General features: G+C 34.3%; 1 protein-coding gene across 1 annotated transcript in view; it reads right to left on the bottom strand.

Annotated features, from left to right (window-relative positions):
- Positions 1-1,956: 1,956 nt before the first annotated feature.
- Positions 1,957-25,832, bottom strand: part of LOC136033684 (uncharacterized) — a gene marked incomplete in the record, with an annotated part of 93,229 nt that continues 69,353 nt past the window's right edge. The window contains 3 exon segments of the mRNA XM_065714534.1: positions 1,957-6,838; positions 15,773-15,939; positions 24,693-24,767. Of these exon segments, the coding sequence (XP_065570606.1) occupies positions 6,723-6,838; positions 15,773-15,939; positions 24,693-24,767 (358 nt within the window).

Here is a 25,832-nt window from a genome sequence, read left to right as displayed (position 1 = left end):
GCCCTAGATGGTTGACCAAAAAACATAATTCTGGGCAATCTGTCATCTTTTGTCCGTAAAACGTATCCTAGCCATCTCAACCTTTTTCTCATTGTAGCCCTAGGAACTGGGTTTTCCAACAGCCCTTCAAAGAAATTCCAGCTTCTATTACATATTTCTGTACCACTTTCTATCAATCGTTTGGGGACGACCTGTCTTTCGTATGGCCCTAGATGGTTGACCAAAAAACACAATCCTTGGCAATCTGTCATCTTTTGTCCGTAAAACGTATCCTAGCCATCTCAACCTTTTTCTCATTGTAGCCCTAGGAACTGGGTTTTCCAACAGCCCTTCAAAGAAATTCCAGCTTCTATTACATATTTCTGTACCACTTTCTCTCAATCGCTTGGGGACGACCTGTCTTTCGTATGGCCCTAGATGGTTGACCAAAAAACACAATTCTGGGCAATCTGTCATCTTTTGTCCGTAAAACGTATCCTAGCCATCTCAACCTTTTTCTCATTGTAGCCCTAGGAACTGGGTTTTCCAACAGCTTAGTGTTTGAAATACAGCCAGACGGGTTTCCAAAGGAATCCAGCGGCAATTCGTCTGAATAGTCTAATGGTTAAATTCTCTCAGATACCAACCAAATATGAAGCAACGGATGGAAAAAGATTTAAAGAAATCAAGAAGGCCCGCGATTCAAAGACAAGTTGAAACAGTCTCCAATAAACCCTTTGTCTAGCTACAAGACTTACAAATTCAGCCAGTCATTGAAGTTGTCAGAAAAGCAGTACACAAATTTAACAAGAAGAACGTCAGTTTGAACCCAAACAGATTAATCCCACTAAGTGGTGTCAAATGGGAGGGGAAGGGACAGGAGAAACTTGACCCTGTAAATCCCAACCCCCTAGATTCTAAAAATTTTTCGTACTCTCAACGAAAAAAAGTAACAAAATTGTCTCCAAAGATTTTGAAAAATATATTTTGCTCCCCTTCGTATATTTTTGTGAATTAATGCTGCAAATCTCACTGCCGCCAGATTTTCAGTAAAACAATGCAGACAACACAAGCCACAGAAGTGGCGCTAGTCTTAGGAGGCAAAAATTTACATTTCACTTTTGATTTAGAGGCTTTTAAAGGTAAACTTTCGGACGAAAGTTCCAATTCTAACTCGGACGAAAGCGTATGTAGTATGGTTGTTTCATTTGCAGGGAGGCAAACATGGTCTACACGCATCATGGTAATTAAAAAAAAACGCAAACCCCCATACCCGTGCCTTTGAAAACTGTACCATATGTACCAACGGTAGCGTGGAACGGGCTTTAATTGAATGAAAGCAATCGCTTAACATCACTTTCAACCAATAGGAGGTGTTTCCACTTATAGCCAATGAAAACCACTCTTTCCTGAATTAAATCAGAATTTCACGCTTCTGTTGCTTCAAACTTGAAACAGATGGTCAAAATAGTCACACGGGGGGTGTTCAAAAGAGACTGGTGGATCGCAGCCACCCCTTTGATTTGACCCAAATATATTGCTTAGGTTTTGATCACTAATTGCAACGATAAGCAGCAGAAAACAAGAGCCACAGTTCTTTTTTGCATTATGTTATTTATTTATACAAAAATAAATGCACAAAGACATTTAATTGTGACACACACTGGCTTCAAATAACGCTTGTAAACTGAGATAAGTAACAACGTGAAATTCGAAATCAGTATTTACAAACTGTCATTTAAAAAAGAAAAAAGTAAACACACGAGTGATTCCAGGTCTTTACATAAAATAGAGTGAAAATAGGACTTGGTATCAGTATACAATGGAACCAAAACCCATGTTTAAGAAACGTCATACATTGCACAAGTACAAAAAACAGGAGGCAGAAAAGGAGAGGAGGAGAGAGAGAGAGAGAGAGAGAGAGAGAGGAGAGAGAGAGAGAGAGAGAGAGAGAGAGAGAGAGAGAGGAGAGAGAGAGAGAGAGAGAGAGAGAGAGAGAGAGAGAGAGAGAGAGAGAGAGAGAGAGAGAGAGAGAGATTAAGAATAAATTTTTGCTATTTGGTGAGAGTAACTATAAGAAAAAAGAAAACTTTCAAATGAAATAGGAACGAAGAAGTTTTTCAGGAAACAAAATGAGATTCAGGATTAAAAGACACAAAAACACAGAAGAAAATGTTAATCATTAAACATAAACACAACGAAAAGAACACAACTCAACAAGAATCATATTATTGTATACTAAAAGCGTTAAACAAATATTAAATGTGAACTTGAGACAATAGAACTTTACAAAAGAGGCTAAAAAGCAGAGAAAAAAATAACGCCCGAATCAATTTGAGAGTTAGTTATGTTTACACCTACAAACACGCAGATCGCCCCTTCCATACTGTTCTTGACGACCGTTCCGCAAAAATAATGGCCTAAAAAATACACTGTTCATGTGTTTTTACCAGCGCCTTAGAACGGTACCCCGGCAGTGGTAAGTTAATAGACGGTATGTTGGGGGTAGTGGTGACCCCAAAAAGAGTAGGCACACATAGGGGCTTACCACTGCTAGTTTCAGACACCATCAAAACCCCTAGGCATTCAACAAATTCATAGATGTTTCGATTACTTTGCTAGGTAAAATACACAATTCAATACGTATTACCTTCGTTTGCAAATCTCATTTAAGCCCTTAAAGACACCCTTCAAGCGAAACCTTGTCGCTTATTATTTGCCAGTAGAAAGAGGTAAAAATAAGTAGTAAAAAGGATCAGAGATACTTATTTATCTCATTCCTTAAAACTACATTGTTTTGCTTTACCCCAACCCCCTATGACGGATATATATATATATATATATATATATATATATATGTAATCCACTATATGTATTCGCAACATTTTACCCATTTCTTTTTTATTATCTTACAGCGAATGATAATCAATTTCGGCCAACTATCTAGGGCTAAACGGAAAGTAGGACTTCCACTGCTGGGGTGGGAGGATGTCGTAGAGACATATTTAAGGGAAATGGGAACTTCTTGGGAGGGTTTAAGGAGGGGGGTTTGAATTGGGATGGAGGGGGAGTGTGCGCAGCTGTGTTGGCCTCAGGCGGCTGGGTACTGCGGTGAGTTGTTAGTAGTAGTATTAAGAAAAGAGTTACGATATTGGAAAACATAATCTGATAATATATAGTAGCAGTGGCACCCTCAGAAAATAATTATGGGGGGGTGACCGGGGGTCCCTGGGCCAACCAACGGAAAACTTTGAAAATTCCTTAGAAAAAACTGTATTTTAAGGTATTGCTCAAAGTTTATTTTAGCTCTTTGAATGCAAGTTTTGAGTACGGACTAAGGAATGAATGATAAAAACGAGCACATTATATGAGATTTAAAAACAGAATATAATTATTCTTGCGGGGGCTGCAGCCCCTTTATCCCCCACCCTCCCCGTGGGTGCGCACCTGTGTGGTAAACTGCATATTTATCCATTAGGGAGGTGGGATGTTGGTAAAGCAAAGCACTACGCTTTTAGGAAGCTTATAAGTAAAGCAGTTTCCAGAATTTATTTGGAACCATATTCTAAAGGCAAATGATAAGAAACAAGGTGTCACTTTCAGGCTCTCTTTATAGGCTCAAAAGGGAGGTTCCTAGTATATTTGGAAAAAGCACAAAAAGACACATCGATTAATCTACCTTCTACCTAGTGAAGCAATCAACGCAGGTTTACTAACATCTCACTGTAGCACCAAGCCGTCTGAGTCCAACACAGATACACACGCTCCTCATCCATCAAAATCTATTCAAAGGCTCCCTCTTAGTGCTCTCAAAAGAAGTACTTCCCTTAAATCTTTCCTTACGACATCCTCCCACCCCATTCAGGGACGATCTTTTTCTGTTTGGCCGAACAGGAGGATCTTTGACAATCTGTAATCCATCATCGGCAGCCATTTCGACCTTTCTCTTATTATACCATGAAACCTATAGCCTTAACCTCACCTTTCTCTCATATTTGTAGAATATGTAGCAGTAATTGGATAAGTTAGTAATGACTCCCAAAATCATATCTGGGGGTGGGCATTAACACCCATGAACATGCGAAGCACCTATCTGGCGCAAACCTGAAGCAGCAATTCCAGGTGGCAGGAAGAAATTCTTCTACTAGTACCGGTTCCAAGGATTAATTACCGCTTGCCACTGATGGCTAGCTGGTGGTGGGTGACTCTCCCCTCTCTTTTGAGGAAAAAATGTTGCTGCCCCCGCCGGTCTGAAGCTGAAGCGTAGAGTCATTGGTAAGGGGGAAAACAATGGTTGACATCTTGACACTTCTAAGGAAGGTTCTTCCATAAAGGAAGTAAGGGATAGTTAAGACCTATCAGAAAATTTGCATACCAAGGGTGTACCAATTACCCAGCGGTTATTGGTGCTATATTATTTCGTTCATTTTTGTAATGTGGAGGCAATTGATCGTTTAGCCTTAGCCTCAACTCAGTTTTTGAGTCGCGTATAACAGTGAGTGCAAATCGCCTATGAATCACCTATAATAATATTAATTTAATAAGTTTTACACAAAATATGTTTTACGAGAAAAGGAAAAAAGTTTCGAATTTTAATAATATCGGATACGTCAGACGAGATACGAGAAAGGTAGGGCAGAATAGTATATTCATAGGACGAGATAAAGTATACGTAGAAAGTAATACAAAAAGAAAAGTAAAAAAGATAATAAAAAGAAAGGTAAGACAACGTGAAAAAGTGAATAACAACCGTCAGCGAAAAAAGAAGATGAATGGCAACATTTATGTTCGCAAAAAAATAGATATTTGGAAAATGACCAGAAAAACATCTTTCAAACTAAGAAGAATACATTTTTTAACGCTGGCGAATGATTGGAAGAGTTGATACACGTACATGAGGTCATTTTTTAAAAGATAAATTCGTTCACGAATCTATCCATCACAAAAAGAAAACATATAAAACAAGGTAAATAGCTTCTTTGAGTTTCTTCGTAAAGATTTTCCTAAAGATCTTTTAAGCAATTTTGTATGAATATCGAAGGACAGATAATAGTATGAAAGTTGAGGGATGTACGTATACTTTCAGGGGGCTACTAAATTGGGCATGATATTTCACACGGAACCTCTAATTAAATCTTTCATGCTTGAAAAGCCTCAAAACGAACAAAAATTAGGTTGAAAAGAAATAAAACAAAACATAAAAAAACAAAAAAAATAAGGCGAGTGCCCTTCTCTCACTGGTTATGAATTATCTCGTTTTTGTCGTTGTTATTCGTTGTTCCATGTTGACACACTTGGTCATTGTGGTTTCGGAATGTACTTACGGCATCCAAGATATGGCAAAAAGATTTCGATAGATATGGCAAAAAGATTTCATCTTTTTGCCAAAGATGGCAAAAAGCTCCAGTTTCCAGCAGAGTTTTGGAGATAGAAGAGAAGACTGATGCACTAAAATAAATATGAGAAAAAGACTGAAGCAATCAATACTAATTGCACAAACAAGGATTCAGAATTAATGTTTGGGGAGGGGGTGCACCAACAAAACTTGTATTTCCGTTGTTGATGTTTTTCGTCGATCTACCTCTGTAATTATGGCAATTTTCGACCTTGTGGGGGAAGGGATAAGTGCCCCTAAAGGCATCCTCGGGATCTACCCCTGAACTTGCCTTGTGTGATGGGATGGAGTGTAGATCTTCATTTCCCAAAAAATCTCACATAACACCTTTTGAATTACCGGAGTCAAGCTTAAAGATCAGTAAACATATTTCTTTCATGTCTAAAATTATCATGATTGGCTAATTACACCTTATCTTATAGATTAATTATATCTAATTAGCTTAGATAAATAATCTTATAGATTAGATCCGACATTAGACAAAATCCACAGGTTACACACATAACATTTTTAGAGTGTACTAAAGAAGCATTAAGTACAACAAGAATCTTTTTGACATATCTTTAATAAATTAATAGTACGTAGCATAAAACTTTTTGCACCTTTTTTGGGTCTCAATTTTAGGGGGGGGGGGGCAATTCTTTTTGTACATTTGACTCCTTCTTGCCCAAGGAAATACGGCTGTATAGAGGAAGATCAGTGTATTGGCTACGCTTAGTAGTCAATCAATAGTACCGTAATTATTGATTGAATAATGTTTTTGGCCCCTTTTAGGGCCCCGTTTTTAAAAAAGGGAGCAATTTTCTTAATCAAAGACTTGCGGCTGCATTAAACTGATCAGGAATGATAAGTTTCTTGTTACGTTTGCGGCCCCTGGATAAAGAGTGGATAAAAAATAAATATTGATAAAAGTGACATAAATCCACGAAAAGATTTATGGTAGACAGTGTGTACTAAAGGAGCATTAATCGTGGCATATATCTGTCAGGTTAGTCTCCCGAAATCCCCAAATATGAAGAGGGAAGATCTCTTTAACAGTAATCAGACACAAAGGTAATAAAATGACTTACAAAAACCTTACATTCATTCATAAACAGATAAACCAAAATCAAGAAAAGGAAGAAAACTATTTAAAAAAAATGTGTCTCACTAAGTAATTGAAATCACTGAATATCTAACAAAATTAAAAGAAGACACGTGACATTTTCAATTAAAAATTGTACAAAGCATAAAAAATCTTTCCATAATATAATACGAAAAAAAAATGAAGATCAACGAGCATAATGAAAAAGAAAAAAGAACTAAAAACTGAAGGAAAGAAAAAGTGGCAGTTGAAATTCAGGAAGAATCATTGTTGCTTACAGCTGTCGCGACCTTTCTTCTTCTTCTCTAATGATAAAGATCGACGTTGTCCGGCGATTGGCATATAAGGAGGAGCTTCGCTTTCTTCATCCCTTAGCCGATCTAGAATTAAAGATTTGTCCCCATTAAAAACATAAAACAAACAACGACGTAACGAATAATAACAAAACGTTTCTCAAAACTAACACATAAAACTAACTTTATAGGCGGATATCATCAATTTGCACTTCTTCTAACATTACTATTTGAATCAACACAGAAAAACAAACAAATTCTAAAAACATTTTGGGCAAAGGGCAAAAACATTTTGGACAAACATTTGGGCAAAGTGGAAACTTGTCCCTTCGCCCCCTTCCTGTACACGGGAAACTCGATCAAATCAATAAGGACATAATAAAACTTTTGCCCAGGGGGAGGGCGCTGGAGATAATAATCTTAAACACATTCAACAAATGTCTTTAACTACTGGGCATTGCATAATCTGTGTTTTAATTGTGTACTTTGCATCAGCTGAATCTTGTCAAGCATATTGTTTATTTGAATATTCATATAAAATATCTATATCTATATAAAAATATTTTTTAAATATCTATTTCAGAAAAAATCAAACTATACAGTGAATGATGAAAGCTTAAGGTATTTTTAATATTCAGGCAAAATGTTTCTTGAAATATTGCTGTACAGTTTGCTTCTATGTAAATTTTATAAAATATTATATTATATATTATAATAAATATATATCCGACGCAGGGACCTTAGTAGTCAAGAAGGGTCGTTAATTCTTAAAAAAAAAATATATATTATAAAAATATATATAATAAATATATTAATAAATATATTATAATAATATATTATAATAATATTATAAATTAATATTAAAATAATATATTATATTAATATTATAGTAGTATTAGATAATTTTATAAAAATAAAATTTAAAGTAATTTTTTTTTGAAAAGGTAAATTCATTAATTCCGGGTAACCGAAAAGACAACTAGATCTACGTTGTATGGGCAACGTGAAGTGTTACGGTAACCTTTTTTTTGGCTTCGCTGAGCATAGTGTTGCGAGAGCAACATTTTGGTTTTGTTTCCTCGCTTCGATTAAACGCCGAAGTAGTTAATCTGTAAGGATCTTAAAATAAATACTAGGTACACCAAGTCGCAAAAGTTGCAACTCTCATTGCAACTAGTAAAATTTGCATATCTCTTATCGCTAAAGATGATTGTACCCTGACAGCAGATTATTACTTACAAGTCCCCTACATGTCTTACCGCTGCAGCCAAATTAGTCTTATCATCAAATACACCGGAAACAAATAATAGGTACACCAACTAGTAAAAGTTGCGAGCCAACCCCTCATTGCGGAAAATGATTATGAGCTAACGGCCGACTGTTGCTTAAAACTCCCCTATATATCTCGCAATTGGTATCGGCCTATTTTTGGTTTCAGTGTGTAACCTCCAACTGAAGTTTTCAACCCCTTCAAACTTTCAAACTGGTATATCTCATGAAGGAATTTTTCTACCAAAAAATGGATGACATATACTTATATCAGCTCATCAAGAGCTATCAAATGCCGTCGAAAAAAAATCAATCTGTCTTAATTCAAAAGCTGACTTTATTGCCGTGGGCCAAGTTTCTAACGTCACCACTTAAAAAGGAGCAAAGGATAAACTCTAATTTCTTTAGCAATAAGACGACTTCTAAGTTTAAGAGATAAATCTGATACCATTTCTCTACCGCAATCCCAAGTGCGAAAAACCAAATGATAAACTCAGCTCAAATCACGAACAGAAATGGGCAGTAACATCAGATGGCAGCACTTTCGATCCCCACTTTTTAATTTCTGTAATTTTTTCTATTTATCACTCAAAAAAGATATATTGGCCGTGGAACCTGGTAACTGCCGCATATAGATTCTAGTCCATCTTCAATTTGAAACTGGTGCCTGCCTGCTAGAACAGAGCTTTCCACTCGAAAGCAGAAACATGGTTTGATGAAACGAAAGCTTCACTGCATAACTTCAGATAGTTATCTCTCACATAGGCTACAAAACTCCTAGTCACTTCACACACTATAGGCTCTGGCTCAAGGAAAAGCAAAAACCATTCTTTTTTGGCCCCAGGCAAGAGTTCTACGAAGGTTTCCAAAATGCAAAGTCATATTCATCAATGCGGCCTAAGGTACACACTTTCCGTAAAAACCACAGAGAGTAAACCCTTACCACTTTCTAGGAATAAGCTAAAATCGGGGTGCTAGGAACAAAAAAAAAAAAAAAAAAAAAAAAAAAGAAAAAAAAACGACAAAACCAAAGTGTTGCTCTTGCAACACACTTGCTTTATTTTTCTCAAGAAAAGTACTCTAAAATACTTTCTGACGTGGTTCCTGCTGAAACTAAGTGCAATAAACCTTTATATTGCAGACAGTAAAAACGTTTTGATTTTAAAAATGTTGCAATCAGATTTGTTAAACGTTTGGACATTAAAAATATTGAAATCAGATATTGGCAAAGAATTCAGTAATCAAGACATATCCGAAATTTGCCCTATGTGAAATTTTTTATTGCTATTAGTTTCTTTTTTCAATAAAAATGTACTGTATGTTTTACATTCTTAGTCATTCCTCCCAGGAAGAGGGGCGAAAACTTTATCGCGACTGAATCACGGAGAAGAAAATATAAATCCCAGAAATGTTCAATATTTACCATTAATGCAAGGTGAATGTCGACATTCTCCGGTGAAAGTCAGAAATAAGGATATTTAACATATATTTTGGACATACACCAAGCGACTATGTTCTTGCTGACATTCACCGATGAATGTTGACATTCATGAGATTTCGAATATTCACGGTAACATATACAAATTATGAATCCTTGGGACTGAAACGTGAACGTTGCATTTTTTACAGTCAAAAATAATCTACACCCAACTTTAAGCTTTAGGATTTTCAATCCTTTCCTCAAAAAATTTTCTAATAATAGTTTCATGCATATTGTGGACACTGAGATTTCAAATTAAAGAATTAAGTTGGTGCGTCTTTTATAAAACTACTTTTCAGACCTCTTAAAACACATGACTTCATCCATTCAGGAAAGACGAAGTCATATCCACTCCAAAGACAAAAAAACAAAATCGGTAAAACGATTTTATAGCGCGTATAAAAATATATAAATGAGAAATCTAAGATGGGTATTCTTTGTAAACAAGGGTCATCAACTCTAACTTTTTGTTTTTACCGAAAATGAAAAACATCAAATCAATCTCGTTTTATTGGATAAGGTTTAGATACAGAAGAAATTGGGGACCTCCCCTCTCTTAGGAAAGTTTGAAAAAAAATTCTGTAGAACTATATCGAGCGAGAATGATTGGAAAACGAAGAAACCTGGAAAATTTATTCGAAAGAAGGCAAACATAAAATCAGTAATATTGTCCTATAGCCTATAAAACATAGAGTTGTGACATAGATATTCGTAGTAAACAAGCGTCATTGGCTCTGGCTTGTTATTTTTCCAAATTTGGAAAAATATCACATCAAAACAATCTCATTCTGCTGGGGAAAAAAAAATCTAGAAACAGAAGGAATATGGGAAGCTTTTCCTTAGAACCATCAAAAGATATTTATTTAAAATTAATTCCATAAAAACGAGAACAACGCATAAAACTGGTGAAAACTCGTATAGTTAAGCGAACAAATATGTTTAAAACCTCTCATTTTCTCTTAGAGAAGCTATTATGAGCCGCCCTCCAAAGGCTATATCAAGAAGGGGGTAGGGTTTTTTGAACTCACCCACCTGGAATGTTTGTGCAACTCGTAAAAACGTAACGAAAAAAAGCATTTAAACGAACTTTTTATTCATTTTTTTCGTAACCCTAAAAAAATAACACCTGGCTATGGCACAGCCCCATCCCATTAAATTTTAGACGTATCCATTTAAGCATTGGCTTTTTATCAAAGGTTAAGTGAAGACAATAAAAAAATACCATGGAATAAAATTAAACAAAAAAGAGAGAAAAAAACAAACAGATGCTTCGATCGCGAGTATTTCAACCCAACATTATTTTAGACACTTTTTTCCATGATGAAGGAGACAATTTTTTGTTTGTTTGGTAGTGGGTGGAGGGATTCATGCACATGCACAGGAGTTTAATGTCGCCAGATCCGGTCGGGATTTAAAATAAGAGCTCTGAGACACGATATCCCTCTAAATATCAAATTTCATTGAGATCCGATCACCCGTTCGTAAGTTAAAAATACCTCATTCAATTTTTCTATTTTTTCCGAATTAACGGAACCCCCCCCCTCCCCCCCCCAGATGGTCAAATCGGGAAAACGATATATTTCTAATTTAATCTGGTCCGGTCCCTGATACGCCTGCCAAATTTCATCGTCCTAGCTTACCTGGAAGTGCCTAAAGTAGCAAAACCGGGACCGACAGACCGACAGAATTTGCGATTGTTATATGTCACTTGGTTAATACCAAGTGCCATACAAAGAAGAAATTAATTTATATTTCTTAGTTTAGATGTTATTGGCGCTGATATATCCGCTCATTTAAAGTTTTAGTGCCGTTGTTTTTACCCTTTTAAACCAAAAATATTATGCCAAGTTATAACGATTACGTAGTTAAACATATTATATATTATAGAACTATGTAATTATACCAATATTATATTATATACTAACGCATTATATATATCATATAAATAAACTAATCTGTACCAAAAAAATTCTTGGCAGGTACGTACGCAGGGCAGTGGTTTTAATTCTTTAATCAAAAGAAGAAATATCGAAATAAAAAAGAAAGAAAGAAAAAACAGCTATTTATGCGCAAAATAATCCAGGGGAAAATTGCGAAGGTCATTTTAACAAAATATTGTAAAATTGAGAATTAGCAATTTTAAAATGTTTATTTGATTAAATCTTAGTAACCCTAATTTTTTCTTCGATGTATTCGTGAAAACGTATCTATTTATTTATTTTCTTTAGCTTGAACGCAGGTATTTCAAAACGGAACCTATCCATCCCATGAAGTAAAACGTGAGGTTTCAAAAGTTTATGAACATAATTAGTATAAATATTTGCTTTTGGAGGAGGCATTATGAGCTCCCAATACCCATTAGCCCAAGTATGGACTTCGTCGTGAAATAGCTATTTATCTGCCAAAAAAGGACTTTCTTGCAAGTTCTGTAGGCCTAGGACTGGCAATGACATCTTATACTATGCAAAATATCCGTGAATGTTAATACTACTCCTTAAAAGTGTTACACTAATTTTATTCATAAACCTTTGAAACCCCAAGTATGGGCTTCGTCGTGAAATAGCTATTTATCTGCCAAAAAAGGGCTTTCTTGCAAGTTATGTAAGCCTAGGACTGGCAATGACACCCTAATACTATGAAAAAATATCCGTGAATGTGAATACTGCTCCAAGCTCAAATATCAACCTTGTATTGGCTAACCGAGGCTCTCCTTAATAAGTTTTGTCGTGAGTCATTCGTCAACCAACTGATGCATCAGGTTATGCTGATATATCAAAGGTATTGCTGAATGCGTTGATTATCGCTTGTCGAATGTGTCAGAAATATGTGAGCTTTCACGTTGGTTGACGAATGACTCACTACAAAAACTTTTATGATTATCCCACTCAACTGACAATTATGATTGACAATTGATTAATAAATTGACGATATAGTTGATATTTGTAAGTTTTCATACAAGTTCATTTTATATGTTAAATCTGCTTTTTCACTCCTTTTCTGTGGAAATATTTGCTTTTGGAGGAGGCGATATGGGCTCCCATTACCCATTAGCCCAAGTATGCACAGGTTAATATTCAGGGATGTATTTCGAGTAGCAATAAGGAATATCCAGAAACTTCAATCACGAAGGTCTACAGTCAAATTGGGTCACACAAAAGCGTTCACCATTTTTGTCTGGGGGACTGACCTTGAGCTTAAAGTCTAAGTCCAATTTCTAGTTTGCCTTAGTCTTTGATACCCACAAGACTATCTTTAGCTAACTAACATAAAGTAGAATTACATATTACAACAAAAATTCCCCTTCCCCCGTGTAAATCCGGTATTTTTATTTTAGGTACTGAAAATTTTTTACCTCATCTCCCCCCCCCCGTATAGCAATAATAATAACTCGTATAGTATAGTAATAGTAACGATAATCAAACAGTTCGTGGTAACGAACTGTGGTAAGGAGCGACCCGGCTCAATAGTAACCAAAACTCTAAAAAATTGAATTTTGATATCAATAGCTACATCAAAAGAATTGCATTTTAATGCTGATTTTAAATATATAAGTTTCATCAAGTTTAGTCTTACCAATCAAAAGTTACGAGCCTGAGAAAATTTGCATTATTTAAGAAAATAGGGGAAAACACCCCCTAAAAGTCGTAGGATCTTAACGAAAATGACACCATCAGATTCAGCGTATCAGAGAACCCTACTGTCGAAGTTTCAAGCTCCTATGTACAAAAATGTGGAATTTTGTATTTTTTGCCAGAAGACAAATCACGGGTGCGTGTTTATTTGTTTGTTTTGTTTTTGTTTTTTTTCCCCAGGGGACATCGTATCGACCAAGTGGTCCTAGAATGTCGCAAGAGGGCTCATTCTAACGGAAATGAAAAGTTTTAGTGCCCTTTTTAAGTGACCCAAAAATTGGAGGGCATCTAGGCCCCCTCCCACACTCATTTTTTCCCAAAGTCAACGGATCAAAATTTTGAGATGGCCATTTTGTTCAGCATAGTCGAAAACCATAATAACTATGTCTTTGGGGATGACTTACTCCCCCACAATCCCTGGGGGAGGGGCTGCAAGTTACAAACTTTGACCAGTGTTTACATATAGTAATGGTTATTGGGAAGTGTACAGACGTTTTCAGGGGGATTATATTTTGTTTGGGGGTGGGGCTGAGGAGAGGGGGTTATGTTGGAGGATCTTTCCTTGGAGGAATCTGTCATGGGGGAAGAAAAATTCAATGAAAAGGGCGCAGGATTTTCTAGCATTATTATAAGAAAACAATGAAAAATAAACATGAAAACTTTTTTCAAATGAAAGGAAGGAATAGTATTGAAACTTAAAACGAACAGATATTATTACGAATATGAGGGGTTCTAATAATACTTTAGCATAAAGAGCGAGGTATTTAGGAGGAGATAAATACCTCGCTCTTTATGCTAAAGTATTTTTAGTAATTTCAACTATTTATTCTACGGCCTTTCTGATTCAGGGGTCATTCTTAAAGAATTGAGACAAAACTTACGATTTAGTGTAAAGAGCGAGGTATTAACGAGGGTACAAACCCCCTCGTATACATAATAAAAATATAAGGTTATGAAAGTTTTTTACGTAAGTTAATTCTTAAGTTACGTATATTTTTTAGTAATAAAAACGTTCGTTAAAAATTAAAAGTTCTAGTTGCCTTTTTAAGTAACCGAAAAATTGGAGGGCAACTAGGCCTCCTTCTCCACCCCTTATTTCTCAAAATCGTCTGATCAAAACTAAGAGAAAGCCATTTAGCCGAAAAAGAATTAATATACAAATTTCATTTTAATAATTTATGTGCGGAGAGCCAAAACCAAACTTGCATTAATTCAAAAACGTTCAGAAATTAAATAAAAAAAACTAATTTTTTTAGCTGAAAGTAAGGAGCGACATTAAAACTTAAAACGAACAGAAATTACTCCGTATATGAAATGGGTTGTCCCCTCCGCAATCCCTCGCTCTTTACGCTAAAGTTAGACTCTTTGCCACAATTCTACTTTTTAAAACAATTAAAAGCTTTAGCATAAAGAGCGAGGGATTGCGGAGGGGACAACCCATTTCATATACGGAGTAATTTCTGTTCGTTTTAAGTTTTAATGTCGCTCCTTACTTTCAGCTAAAAAAATTAGTTTTTTTTTTATTTAATAGTAAATAGCTCGTAGGCTTTGAGTGCCATGCGTAACAGCAAAGCTGATCATGATGCTTTCGAAGCTATCAATTTTAGTTTTAAGATTTCTGAAAAGTACGTATAATTGGCGAACAAAATAGTGGAGTCAGTTCACGGAAATGCAGGGGGGAGGGTTATTTTAAAAATCTAGGCAGCGGATGGGGCAATTTTTTCACGTTATCACTGAAAACACCTAAGAAGGCAGTTTTCAATGAAAATAAAAAAAAAGTTGTTTTTTTTCAGGGAAGACAAGAAAATTTTCCCCCTCCTGCCCACCCCCTCCTATTAACGCACCTGGAACTGAAGAGATTGGTAAAACAGGAGTGGTAAGACATATAAACACATTTTATCATTATAATATGGTAACAAGAATAAACATAATGTTAGCAATTATAAGGACCAACGATTGATAAATCAATTGCTAATCTTTAAAAATGCTATTCAAGAAACCATGTATCTTGGCAATGATTTTTTTTTACTGTGTCAACAAGACGAATCAAAGAAATAAGGCTGTTCAACTAAGCCACTGGGTAGTCACGCACTTTCCTCACGTTCAGGCCAGGATTTACCAATAGACCCACTAGGCCTGGACCTAGAACGGCAGCTGAGAGTTTAGTATTACTTTTGACTCATCAGTGCGTTCTGTTCAGTGCTTCTACTACCCCTGAATTTTCGGGGATTTCCCAAAGAAATCGCAAAAACGCTCGGGTCTAGAAGCGCCAAAGCTTTAAGTCCGGAACTGCTCAAGCTAAACTAAAATAAGCAACTATCCGTTTTCTAGGTGTACATGGGGAGGGCGTTCAAGACTTGAAAGAACACTAAATTTAAAATTATTGATTTTTGCCATCAGTATTATAGTTAAAATATATCATATACATTTACTTATGACTTATTCACAATGATATTTAACTAATACTGGACTTTAACATAGCACTAATTTAAGCTAATCAGATTTTTTCAAAGAACTTTTCAGCCAATGAAAAAATTCCACGAAAAAACTGATTGGCTCAAGCTAAATCCCGGGATTAGTAAAATCCCATTGTGAATGGGCCTTTATAGATCCAAGACCGAAGAACAGGACCTGAAATACCTGAATAAGAAGTTCCTGGTGTAGACACTACGAGAGGACGACTTTTAGGGAATTCTCGGTCCTTAGTTGGCATGACATTTCGATATGTAGGGTCAATGGCTGTGGCGATATTTCCATCACTAGGATTGTTCTGACTTACAACCTCAATTGCATTTAAATCTTGTCTCCTAGAAAAAAGAAATATTAAAAATCACCTCTCAGTCTTGTGCGAAGGTATATTTAATTTTCTTTCATTTTATCTCTTTTGTGCTATACTAGCTTCAAACATAATTTTTTAGACACTTTTCCCCAAATAGGGGATAGGGTTAGGTTTGTCCTTTGGAAGAAGGAATACACTCATTTCTTGTATAAAAAAAATTCAATCCATGTATGAAATATATGGCATTTCAAAATTGGTAGCAAAAACAATTTTTCATAAAATAAACTTTACATCCCAAATATTGAACTGTTTGTGTTGTGGTATTTGTAAAGATTGGAGTCGAATGGGATAAAAAGGAAAATAATGAATTTAGAGTTATTTATGAAAAGCCGGTCAAGTTTTTAACTCACTGTCTTAATTTAATGATTAGCCGTTGATATTTATTTTCATTTCATTTATAAATTATCTATCTAAAAGCCATGCATACTATCATCCTAAGCGTAAGAGAAATATTTTAATTTCTTCACGTTTTTGAATTACAAAATAGAGCAATTCATAAGTTGAAATTGAAGATTGGGATCTTCCTCATGTCTGCGAGATGCTCCTGCTATCAAACTATCGAAATCAAAGATCTGAATCTACCTCATGTTTTCGAGATGCTCCTGCTATCAATCTGTATCTCGCCACATCGACTTAAGTTATACTTAATTCCAGTTCATTTCTTTTAAATGAATTACACCATAGAGCAATTCATAAGTCGAAATCAGAGATCAGAATCTACCTGATGTCTTCGAGATACTCCTGCTATCAATCTGTATCTCGCTAGATCGAATTAAGTTATTCTTAATTCTAATCCGTTTCTTTTAAATGAATTACACCATAGAGCAATTAATAAGTTAAAATCAAAGATCGGAATATTCCTCATATCTGCGAGATGCTCCAACTATCAAACTGTATCTTGGAAGATCGACTTAAGTTATTCTTAATTCTAATCCATTTCTTTTGAATGAATTACACCATAGAGCAATTCATAAGTCGAAATCAGAGATCAGAATCTACCTGATGTCTTCGAGATACTCCTGCTATCAATCTGTATCTCGCTAGATCGAATTAAGTTATTCTTAATTCTAATCCGTTTCTTTTAAATGAATTACACAATAGAGCAATTCATAAGTCAAAATCAAAGATCGGAATCTTCCTAATGTTTTCGAGATGCTTCTGCTATCAATCTGTGTCTCGCTAGATCAAATTAAGTTATTCTTAATTTTAATCCATATTTTTGAATGAATTACACCCTAGAGCAATTCATAAGTCGAAATCAAAGATCGAAATCTTCCTCATGTCTGCGAGATGCTTCTGCTATTAAACTATATCTCGCAAGATCGACTTAAGTTATTCTTAATTCCAATCCATTTCTTTTAAATTAATCGCATCATAGAGCAATTCATAAGTCAAAATCTTCCTCGTGTCTGCAAGATATTTCCAGTATCTGCTGCATCAACCAAGAAGCATTTCTCAAGATCGATTTGAGTTACTCTTAATTCAAATACGTTTCTTTCAAACGAATCCTTTCACCGTACATCAATTCAAACATGGGAAGTCTAAATCAAAGATGGGAATTTCTTCATGTCTGCAAGACACTTCTGCTGTCTGTCGAATAACAGAATTTGAATTTTGTTATATCACACCTATCTATTCTTAATTCGAATCCTTTTCTGTCTAAGGAATTATCCCACAGAGAAATTCATAAATCGAAATCAAAGCTCGGAATCTTCCTGATGTCTACAAGATGCTCCTACTATCAAACTATATCTCGCAAGATCGACATAAGTTATTCTTAATTCCAATCCATTTCTTTTAAATTAATCAGGCCATAGAGCAATTCATAAGTCGAAATCTTCCTCGTCTCTGCAAGATATTTCCAGTATCTGTTGTGTCAACCAAAAATAATTTCTCAAGATCGATTTGAGTTACTCTTAATTCAAATCTGTTTCTTTCAAACGAATTCTTTCACCGTACAACAATTCAAACATGGGAAGTCTAAATCAAAGATGGGAATTTCGTCATGTCTACAAGACACTTCTGCTGTCTGTGGAATAACAAAATTTGAATTTTGTTACATCAAATTTATCTATTCTTAATTCGAATCCATTTCTGTCTAAGGAATTATCCCACAGAGAAATTCATAAATCGAAATCAAAGATTGGGAATCATCCTCATTTTTGCTTCAATGATTACCGTTTCATTTCTTAGCCTAGTAGATGGGAAAAGTAACAAATCTCCAAAATTCTACTTTCCAAGGAGGGAAGGGGTCTCCTAGGTTACTGAGAAATCAAGGCAAGGAATAATTGGAAAGTAGAAAATATGATTTCTAGGATCCCATATAGACTCTTTTCGTATTAAATACTGACTTATAATTACACATTGGATAACTTACATAATATATAGACTTAAATAATAGGGAGCAAAAGAGTATGCCCGGAAAATTAAGTCAAGAGGAGGGGGGCCAAAATTCTGAAAATATTATTTTTGTCACAAGGCCGTCAAAATTGTACCTATGTTTTAAATTTTGAATTTGTCGTATATTTTCACTTTTCAGGGGTTGGGAGGGGAATTAAAAATTTAAAAATTAAGGTTAATACCTTAATCCTAGGATTTCATACTTTATGTCAGCATTAGCTGTCATGAGATGTCATTCAGCAATTCCAAACAATCAGTTCTAAATTCTTAAATGAACGTAAAACGTTAAATCAGATTTAACGTTAAGTCCCGGTCCGTTCCACCGTCTTATCCACCTTTTCTCGTAATAAATGTGATACTCTCGCGTTTTGTGTTTTTGATAAGTTTCTCTTCCTTTTTTACTTCTTCTTTTGCCGAATAGGGGGTACCAAACAGGGTGTAATTTGCTATGAACCCGGTGGGGGGACTACCCCTCCATTCCCAGTCCCCCCTCCTCTAGACTCAAAATGCCCTCCAGTTGAGATTTCCTCAAAAATCTTTTCAAAACAAGATAAGCCTGCATAATTCTTTGATCTGGGAAAATTTGGTCCACCTTTACTCCCCGCCAACCCCCCCCAAGATTTGACAAAATTATTACCCTGGAAACAAATAAATTATTACATTATTATTACTATAAAGAGCCTAATTTCATGAATACTATGCTGTTAATGTGCGTGAACTCTGATAACAACAGTGTAAAGACTGAACTTAACCGGGCTAAAAAGCTTCAAAAAATGACTGTTTTCTTTACTGGAAGAGAAAATTGCATATTATTTTGCTTTGGTGAAATATTTGAGAAATAAAAATTTATAGAAAACTTATTATAAAATTTATTTCTACATAGTAGGAATCAAAATTTCAAAGAAATAACTTAAATGTAAATGAAACTTTCAGAGGCAAATCCAACCGAGTACTTCTTTAATGTCTTGACCTTTTAGCGTTCAAGTACTTGGTTGAATCTTAATTTTTACAATCGAAAGGATCTTCTCAAAAACTAAGCTTAATGCAAAAAAGAAAGAAAGAAAAAACAGAAACAAATTCGATTAAGTCCGTTCTTGAAAAAACAGTCCGTATATTGTGCATAAATAGCCATAAATAAGTCCATACATTGAAAGATATTTTTCATAATAAAGCACAAAGCCAACTCCAAAAATTTAATCATTTTTTTTTGGCTGATGACCGCCAAATCAAATCAGAGGGACAAGTTTAGCGTGACATTCTGTGAGACATGATCCGGTTGGCACTGAGAAGTTCATGACTCGTTCAGTTCGAAGTTCGTCAAGCCAAAACTTGGTAAGTCCGTAAAACCAAGATCCACGGAAACCACTAAAGAATAATTCTTGATAATTTTGCTAATTAGTTATATTACTGTTATTAAGTTTATTACTCAATATTAAGTATTATTCAACTTACACTTTTTATTTTATTGATATTTTATCTACTTACATTTTTATACACATATTTATTTATAGTTTATATACATTTTTAAAATCGTATCTATTTATTTATATTTTATTAGATATGATCGATTTTTATTAGTTATTAATTTCATTAAAAATACACAATTATAAATAATTTCGATATTATTAATTGCTAATTACATAATTATACTAGATATTTCCTAATGCAGTAAATACCGGCAAAATGCAATAAAAAGCTAGCAAGATATGTTGGTGGTTAAAGATCTACTTAAACATACCATGTCTGCTTAAAATACCAAACGCATGAAAGCAAAAATATTTAGGCCTCTGGACCCATCTTAGGTCTACTCATACTTAAAAAACCGTTCTTTTCTAACATTTTTCTTTTAGCTGTTTCAAAACTATGAAGTTTTTAGGGCAGATGTAAATTCATTAATTCATTCATTTTATCCCATGGGTGAATTTCTCCATTATTTGCCATTTTATCCAATGGATAAATTTGTTGTTGATAATGGGTTTAAAATAAGCTACCATTATTGTTATTAATAAAATCGACAAGCCTGACAGTGCAGCTTAATTCTGGAGTCGAGAGAACTCGAAAGACTCCATATCTCCAGAAATTTGGATTTAAATTATAAGTCTAGGACTATCAGGAACCAATCTGTAACTTCCTGAAAGTGTCATTTCCTTTGTAGCAAGCCTAACAGCCTACAAGCCTAACAGGGCAGCATAATTCTGGAGTCTAGAGAACTCAAAAAACTCAAAATCTCCAGAAATTCGGATTTAAATTATAAGTCTAGAACAGGGCTTCTTAAACTTTTGTAATTCCCGATCCCATTTATGATTGCGAGTTTCTTAACGACCCCAACAAATATAAAAGAAAAATAAATTAATATTTTTTGATGATACATTTATTATGTAACAATATACATATAGATATGAAAATATATAAATTTAGAATTCGTTTTGAAACATACAAAAATAAAAAAATTGAAATTTGCACAAAATGTTACAGAAATGTTTTTATTATATTTGAAAAACAAAAGTGGATTCTGACCGTCTTAATTCTCTCGAATATATCCAAGTAGTTGCGTGGTAAATATTAAATTGACGTTTACGTTAGAAATTTACTGAGATGGATGTGCCTGTTTTTATTGCATAACAAATCCAATCTTGGCGTAATGTTTGAAACTGCTGGATGTAAGACCTCTTCAACATTTTTATCGCTGAACGATATTGGGATTTAATGTATGTTAAAGCTGAGAAAGTAACTTCACATAAATATGTTATGTTGAATGGTAGAAGTACATTTAACGCCATATTGGCGATTGTGGAAAATTCAGTTCTAGTTCCGAGCCAGAATTCAGTCAAGGGATTTTTTTAGAATTGTAAATTTGAGCTTGAGTCACACGAAAGCTCAGCAAATTCCTCTTGAGCTTTAAGTGGCAGGTGATCAATCTCACTTAAGCCAATCCAAAACGGCTTTTGAATCCAAACTATTTTTTTTAAATCAATATTTAATATAAAATATGTCCGGAAATGTATTTCTAGCACTTTTAAGTGATCTACAATAGTTTTTGCAATAAAAATTTTACAATGAATTTTCTCAATTACAAAATTGTCGACATTGGAAAATATTTCGAACGAATTTTCCAAATGCTGATCTTTTTAATAACACTTTCAATTTTACGGTTTGAAGTAAATATATCGCAATTTTTACCTTGAAGAGACAAGTTAAGATCGTTTAACTTGCGCAAAGATATCTGACAAATAACACAGCTTGGAAAGCCATAAGCCATTTTGAAAAAAAAAGCAGCAAATTCACATTTTCGTTCAGTTAAAAATATTTCGATCTCGTCCTTTAATAACAAAAATCTTTTTAAACTTTGACCTCTTGACAACCATCTTACTTCTGCATGTAATAACAAAGTTGTGTAGTTGGAATCTGTATCCTTAGAGATATTTGAAAAAAAGCGACTGTTAAGGGCATGACTCTTAATAAAATGTATGACCTTAACAGCATCCTGAAGCACATCGTTCAATTCTGGTGCTATTTTTTTTGCTGCTGCCTCTCGGTGAATAAGACAATGAGTAAAAGTTATATGATCATAATGAACAGCTTGAAAAAATGATTTAAAACCAATATTTTTGCCCGTCATCGCTCTTGCACCATCTGTTTTCGGTTTTCGGTTTCTGATTATTTCGGTTTCAAGAGATTGAAAAAAATAAATCTACATTTTTTATAAATTTCTATAACATCTTCTGTTTCATAGTAAATTTAGACAAGATATTATAATGATCGGAATAGAAATGCTGGTATAAACGGTCTTTCCGAACCAGAAGATTTTATGATGTATTTATCTACGATGATTGTTGTTTTTCTTCATAACAATAATTTTACAAGTTAAAAAACATTTTTTTAAAACTGTATTATATAGTATACAGTATAATGATCGGAATAGAAATGCTGGTATAAACAGTCTTTCCGAACCAGAAGATTTTATGATATATTTATCTACGATGATTGTTATTTTTCTTTATAACAATAATTTTACAAGTTAAAAAACATTTTTAGTTAAATTGTATTATTGTAGTATACCACTCGCGACCCCATAATTTTGCTACGCGACCCCAAATGGGGTCGCGACCCATAGTTTAAGAAACCCTGGTCTAGAACTATCAGGATTCAATCTGTAACTTTCTGAAAGTGTCATTTAATTTGTAGCAAGCCTAACAGCCTACAAGGCTAACAATGCAGCATAATTCTGGAGTCTAGGGAAGTCAAAAAACTCAAAATCTCCATAAATTTGGATTTAAATTATAAGTCCAAAATTATCTGAATCCAATCTGTAACTTTCTGAAAGTTTCATTTCCTTTGGATTACTTTACACTGGTTAAAATAGCTAGGGCCTAGGTGGTGTGGTTAACATGGGACAATAAAAAAGATATGAACGCAAATATTCCTGTTGTGCCCTTTTACCCAGCTTATTGCCTTTATCTTCGTCCAATATAAAGCAAAGGCGAGAAAATGAGATTTCTTTTACTATTTTTATAATTTTGCTGGATACACCTGCCCTAGGATAGACGGATGGGTGATAGACTACCTATCAACAAGTGAAAAGGGCATCCTTTTTATACAATCAAATAGTTCGTGGTAACGAACTGTAAGTAAGGAGCGACCTGGCTCAATAGTAACAAAAACTCTGAAAAACAGAAATTTGATACCAATAGATATATCAAAAGAATCAAATTTTTATACTGATTTCACAGTCTTGCCCATCAAAGGTTACGAGCTTGAGAAAATTTGCCTTATTTTCGAAAAAAAGAGGAAAACACCTACAAGTCATAGAATCTTCATGAAAATCACATCATTAGATTCAGAGTATCAGAGAACCCTACTGTAGAGGTTTCAAGCTTCTATCTAGGAATTTTGTATTTTTTTTGCCACAAGAGAGATCACGGATCCGTGTTTATTTGTTTTTTTTGTTTGTTTGTTTTTTTTCCAAGGATAATCGTATCGAGCCAGTGGTCTTAAAATATTGTGAGAGGGCTCATTCGAACGGAAATTAAAAGTTCTAGTGCGATTTTTAAGTGACCAAAAGGATTGAAAGGCAAAGGATCAGAAATTAATTAAGAAAAACAAGCTTTTTTCAACTGAAAGAAAGGAAAAACATCAAAACTCAAATGAACAGAAATTATTACGTATATGAAGGGGGTTGCCTCCTCCTCCACACCTCCCTCTTTACACAAAATTTTGAGTTTTGTCCCAGTTCTCTAAGAACGACTCCTGAAACACAAGGGTCGTTTAATTGTGACAATAAGCACTTTTTTCAAAAGTACTAAAACCCTTTACCGTAAAGGGCGAGGTGTTGAGGAGGAGGCAACCACTTTCATATACGTAATAATTTCTGTTGGTTTTAAGTTTTAATGTTGCTCCTTACTTTCAGTTGAAATTTTTTTTCAATTGATCCTGAAAAATGCTTATCCCAGCTCTGCCTCTCACTCAGAATATCTTTTTTTCCAATTATTCTCCAATGTTGCAAAAATTTTCCAATTTTTCTCCAATTAGCCATGGATTGTTGCCAGCAACTTGATTTTAATTCAAAAAGCAACGGCCTCACTCAGACTAATTGTCTTGGCTTTTTAAAAACACATTGTTTTTGCCCATTTAAAAGTCCGAATATTCCGGCTTCATACTTGAACCACTTTTTTATTTTGTAAAGAAGCAAAAGCTTCTAATTATCTTGAGAGTCAAAATTTGTGTCTGATGACTCAACCAAACACCTTGAGTTTTAAAACTAAGAATGTAAATGCTAGTTTGGCAAAACTTCACAGAACGCCACTTGAATTACAGTAGCCAAGGTGTATAGCTATTATATTCACTAATAATTTAGGAAAAAATACAGTTTGAAAAGTAAAAAAAAAGAAGAATTTCTTAGAAAACACTTTCTTTTCATCTCATATGAAAATTTAAAGAAAATCATAACAACGAGTAAAACCTTAAATAACATAACGTAGTAAATAATGTGATAACAAAACATAACATAACGGAACGAAACAGCGAAGGATTTATTTCCTTTTTCCTTTTTTTTGGAACTAATTTTTTCTCATCTTTTGCTGTTATTTTATGTTATACTTGAGCTGTTTAATCTGTTTTTTTTTCCTTTTATTAATAGCTTCCAGATTTGAAGCCGAAATATTCTGACTTTTATTAGTATATGGTAAGTTTTTTGCTCAACGTTCGGTCTCTTAATCAAAAGTTTTAATCGTTTTCCTATATTTAAGTTTCATTTAATATAAAACATTTTATAGTTATTTTTTTATAGTATGACTCAATTAATAAAAATAAAAGAATAAAAACCTTGGAGGACGACCGCTGAATTCACTCCTACTTTCTTCTTCTTGTTGAAATTCACTTTCTTCTGGGGATATACCTCTTTTCTGGAACAAGAAAAATAGATGAGACATGATAAACGTATGGATTTTTGTATATATATATATATATATATATATATATATATATATATATATATATATATATATATATATATATATATAGTAATATACGAGTTTTTTTTATGTAGGGGAAGGGTGCAAAAGGAAAGGTAACCGGAAGACTAGGTGGATTAGAGATCCAATACAGAAGTGTATCGAAAAAAAAATCGTCAAAATTTAAATATACAGGAAGGAGGAGATGCATAAACAATTCAAACTTTCCTCCGTAGCTTAGGGATTCTCAACCTTTAGCTGTTTCAAGCCCATTCAAACCCTAAAAAAAAATAACAATACATTGTTACAAAAATTCTGTTTTAGTGTGTACAATAAAAGATAAATTTACAAAAATTCTGTATAAAAGTAAGCCATGGTCATTTCGTAAATCTCCAGAGGGTTAAAAAATCCTGCCTTACAACCATTGTTTTAAACATATTATCATCTACATAAATTTTACCTACAGCAGGAAACTCCCCGCCAGAGGAACCCAGAACAGAGCTTTGTGTGACGTACCTTAGCTCCGTGGAAAAATCTTCCAGAAGAAGTTATCCAAAGCGAACTTCCCATAGACAATCTAAGAGCGTGTTCCAGGTTCGACAAAAACTCAATATCGTTTAGATTCAGATTCATTTATTCAAAAATTCATATTCATCAAAATCTTCGACTTGTCCAAATGGAGAGACAAGCTCGACTACTGGGCAAAATATATTAACAAAAATTAACAATCCTCATTGATACAGAACAAACAAAAAATGAACCACTAATTCATCAAAAACTAGCATCCTTAATGAGGGTATTTGAGGTGGAGTAAGTGGAGTAAGGCCAAAATAAAATATAAAATAAAAATTTTTACCACCCGTTCTTGCAAGCAGATTCCATTATATAACTTTTTAATCGTCTCTTGAAAGATCATTTTGGTAACTCAACAAATTTATTTAATGAATATTTGTTGGCTATTGATGGGGTCATATACCGGAGGTTTAAACGGGATCTTCCATTTTTCACCAGA

This window comes from Artemia franciscana, chromosome 1 (assembly GCF_032884065.1).
Source record: "Artemia franciscana chromosome 1, ASM3288406v1, whole genome shotgun sequence".
Classification (NCBI taxonomy): Eukaryota; Metazoa; Arthropoda; class Branchiopoda; order Anostraca; family Artemiidae; genus Artemia; species Artemia franciscana.
Note: the sequence above shows the minus strand (reverse complement) of the source record. Positions and strands in the feature narration are given on the sequence as shown.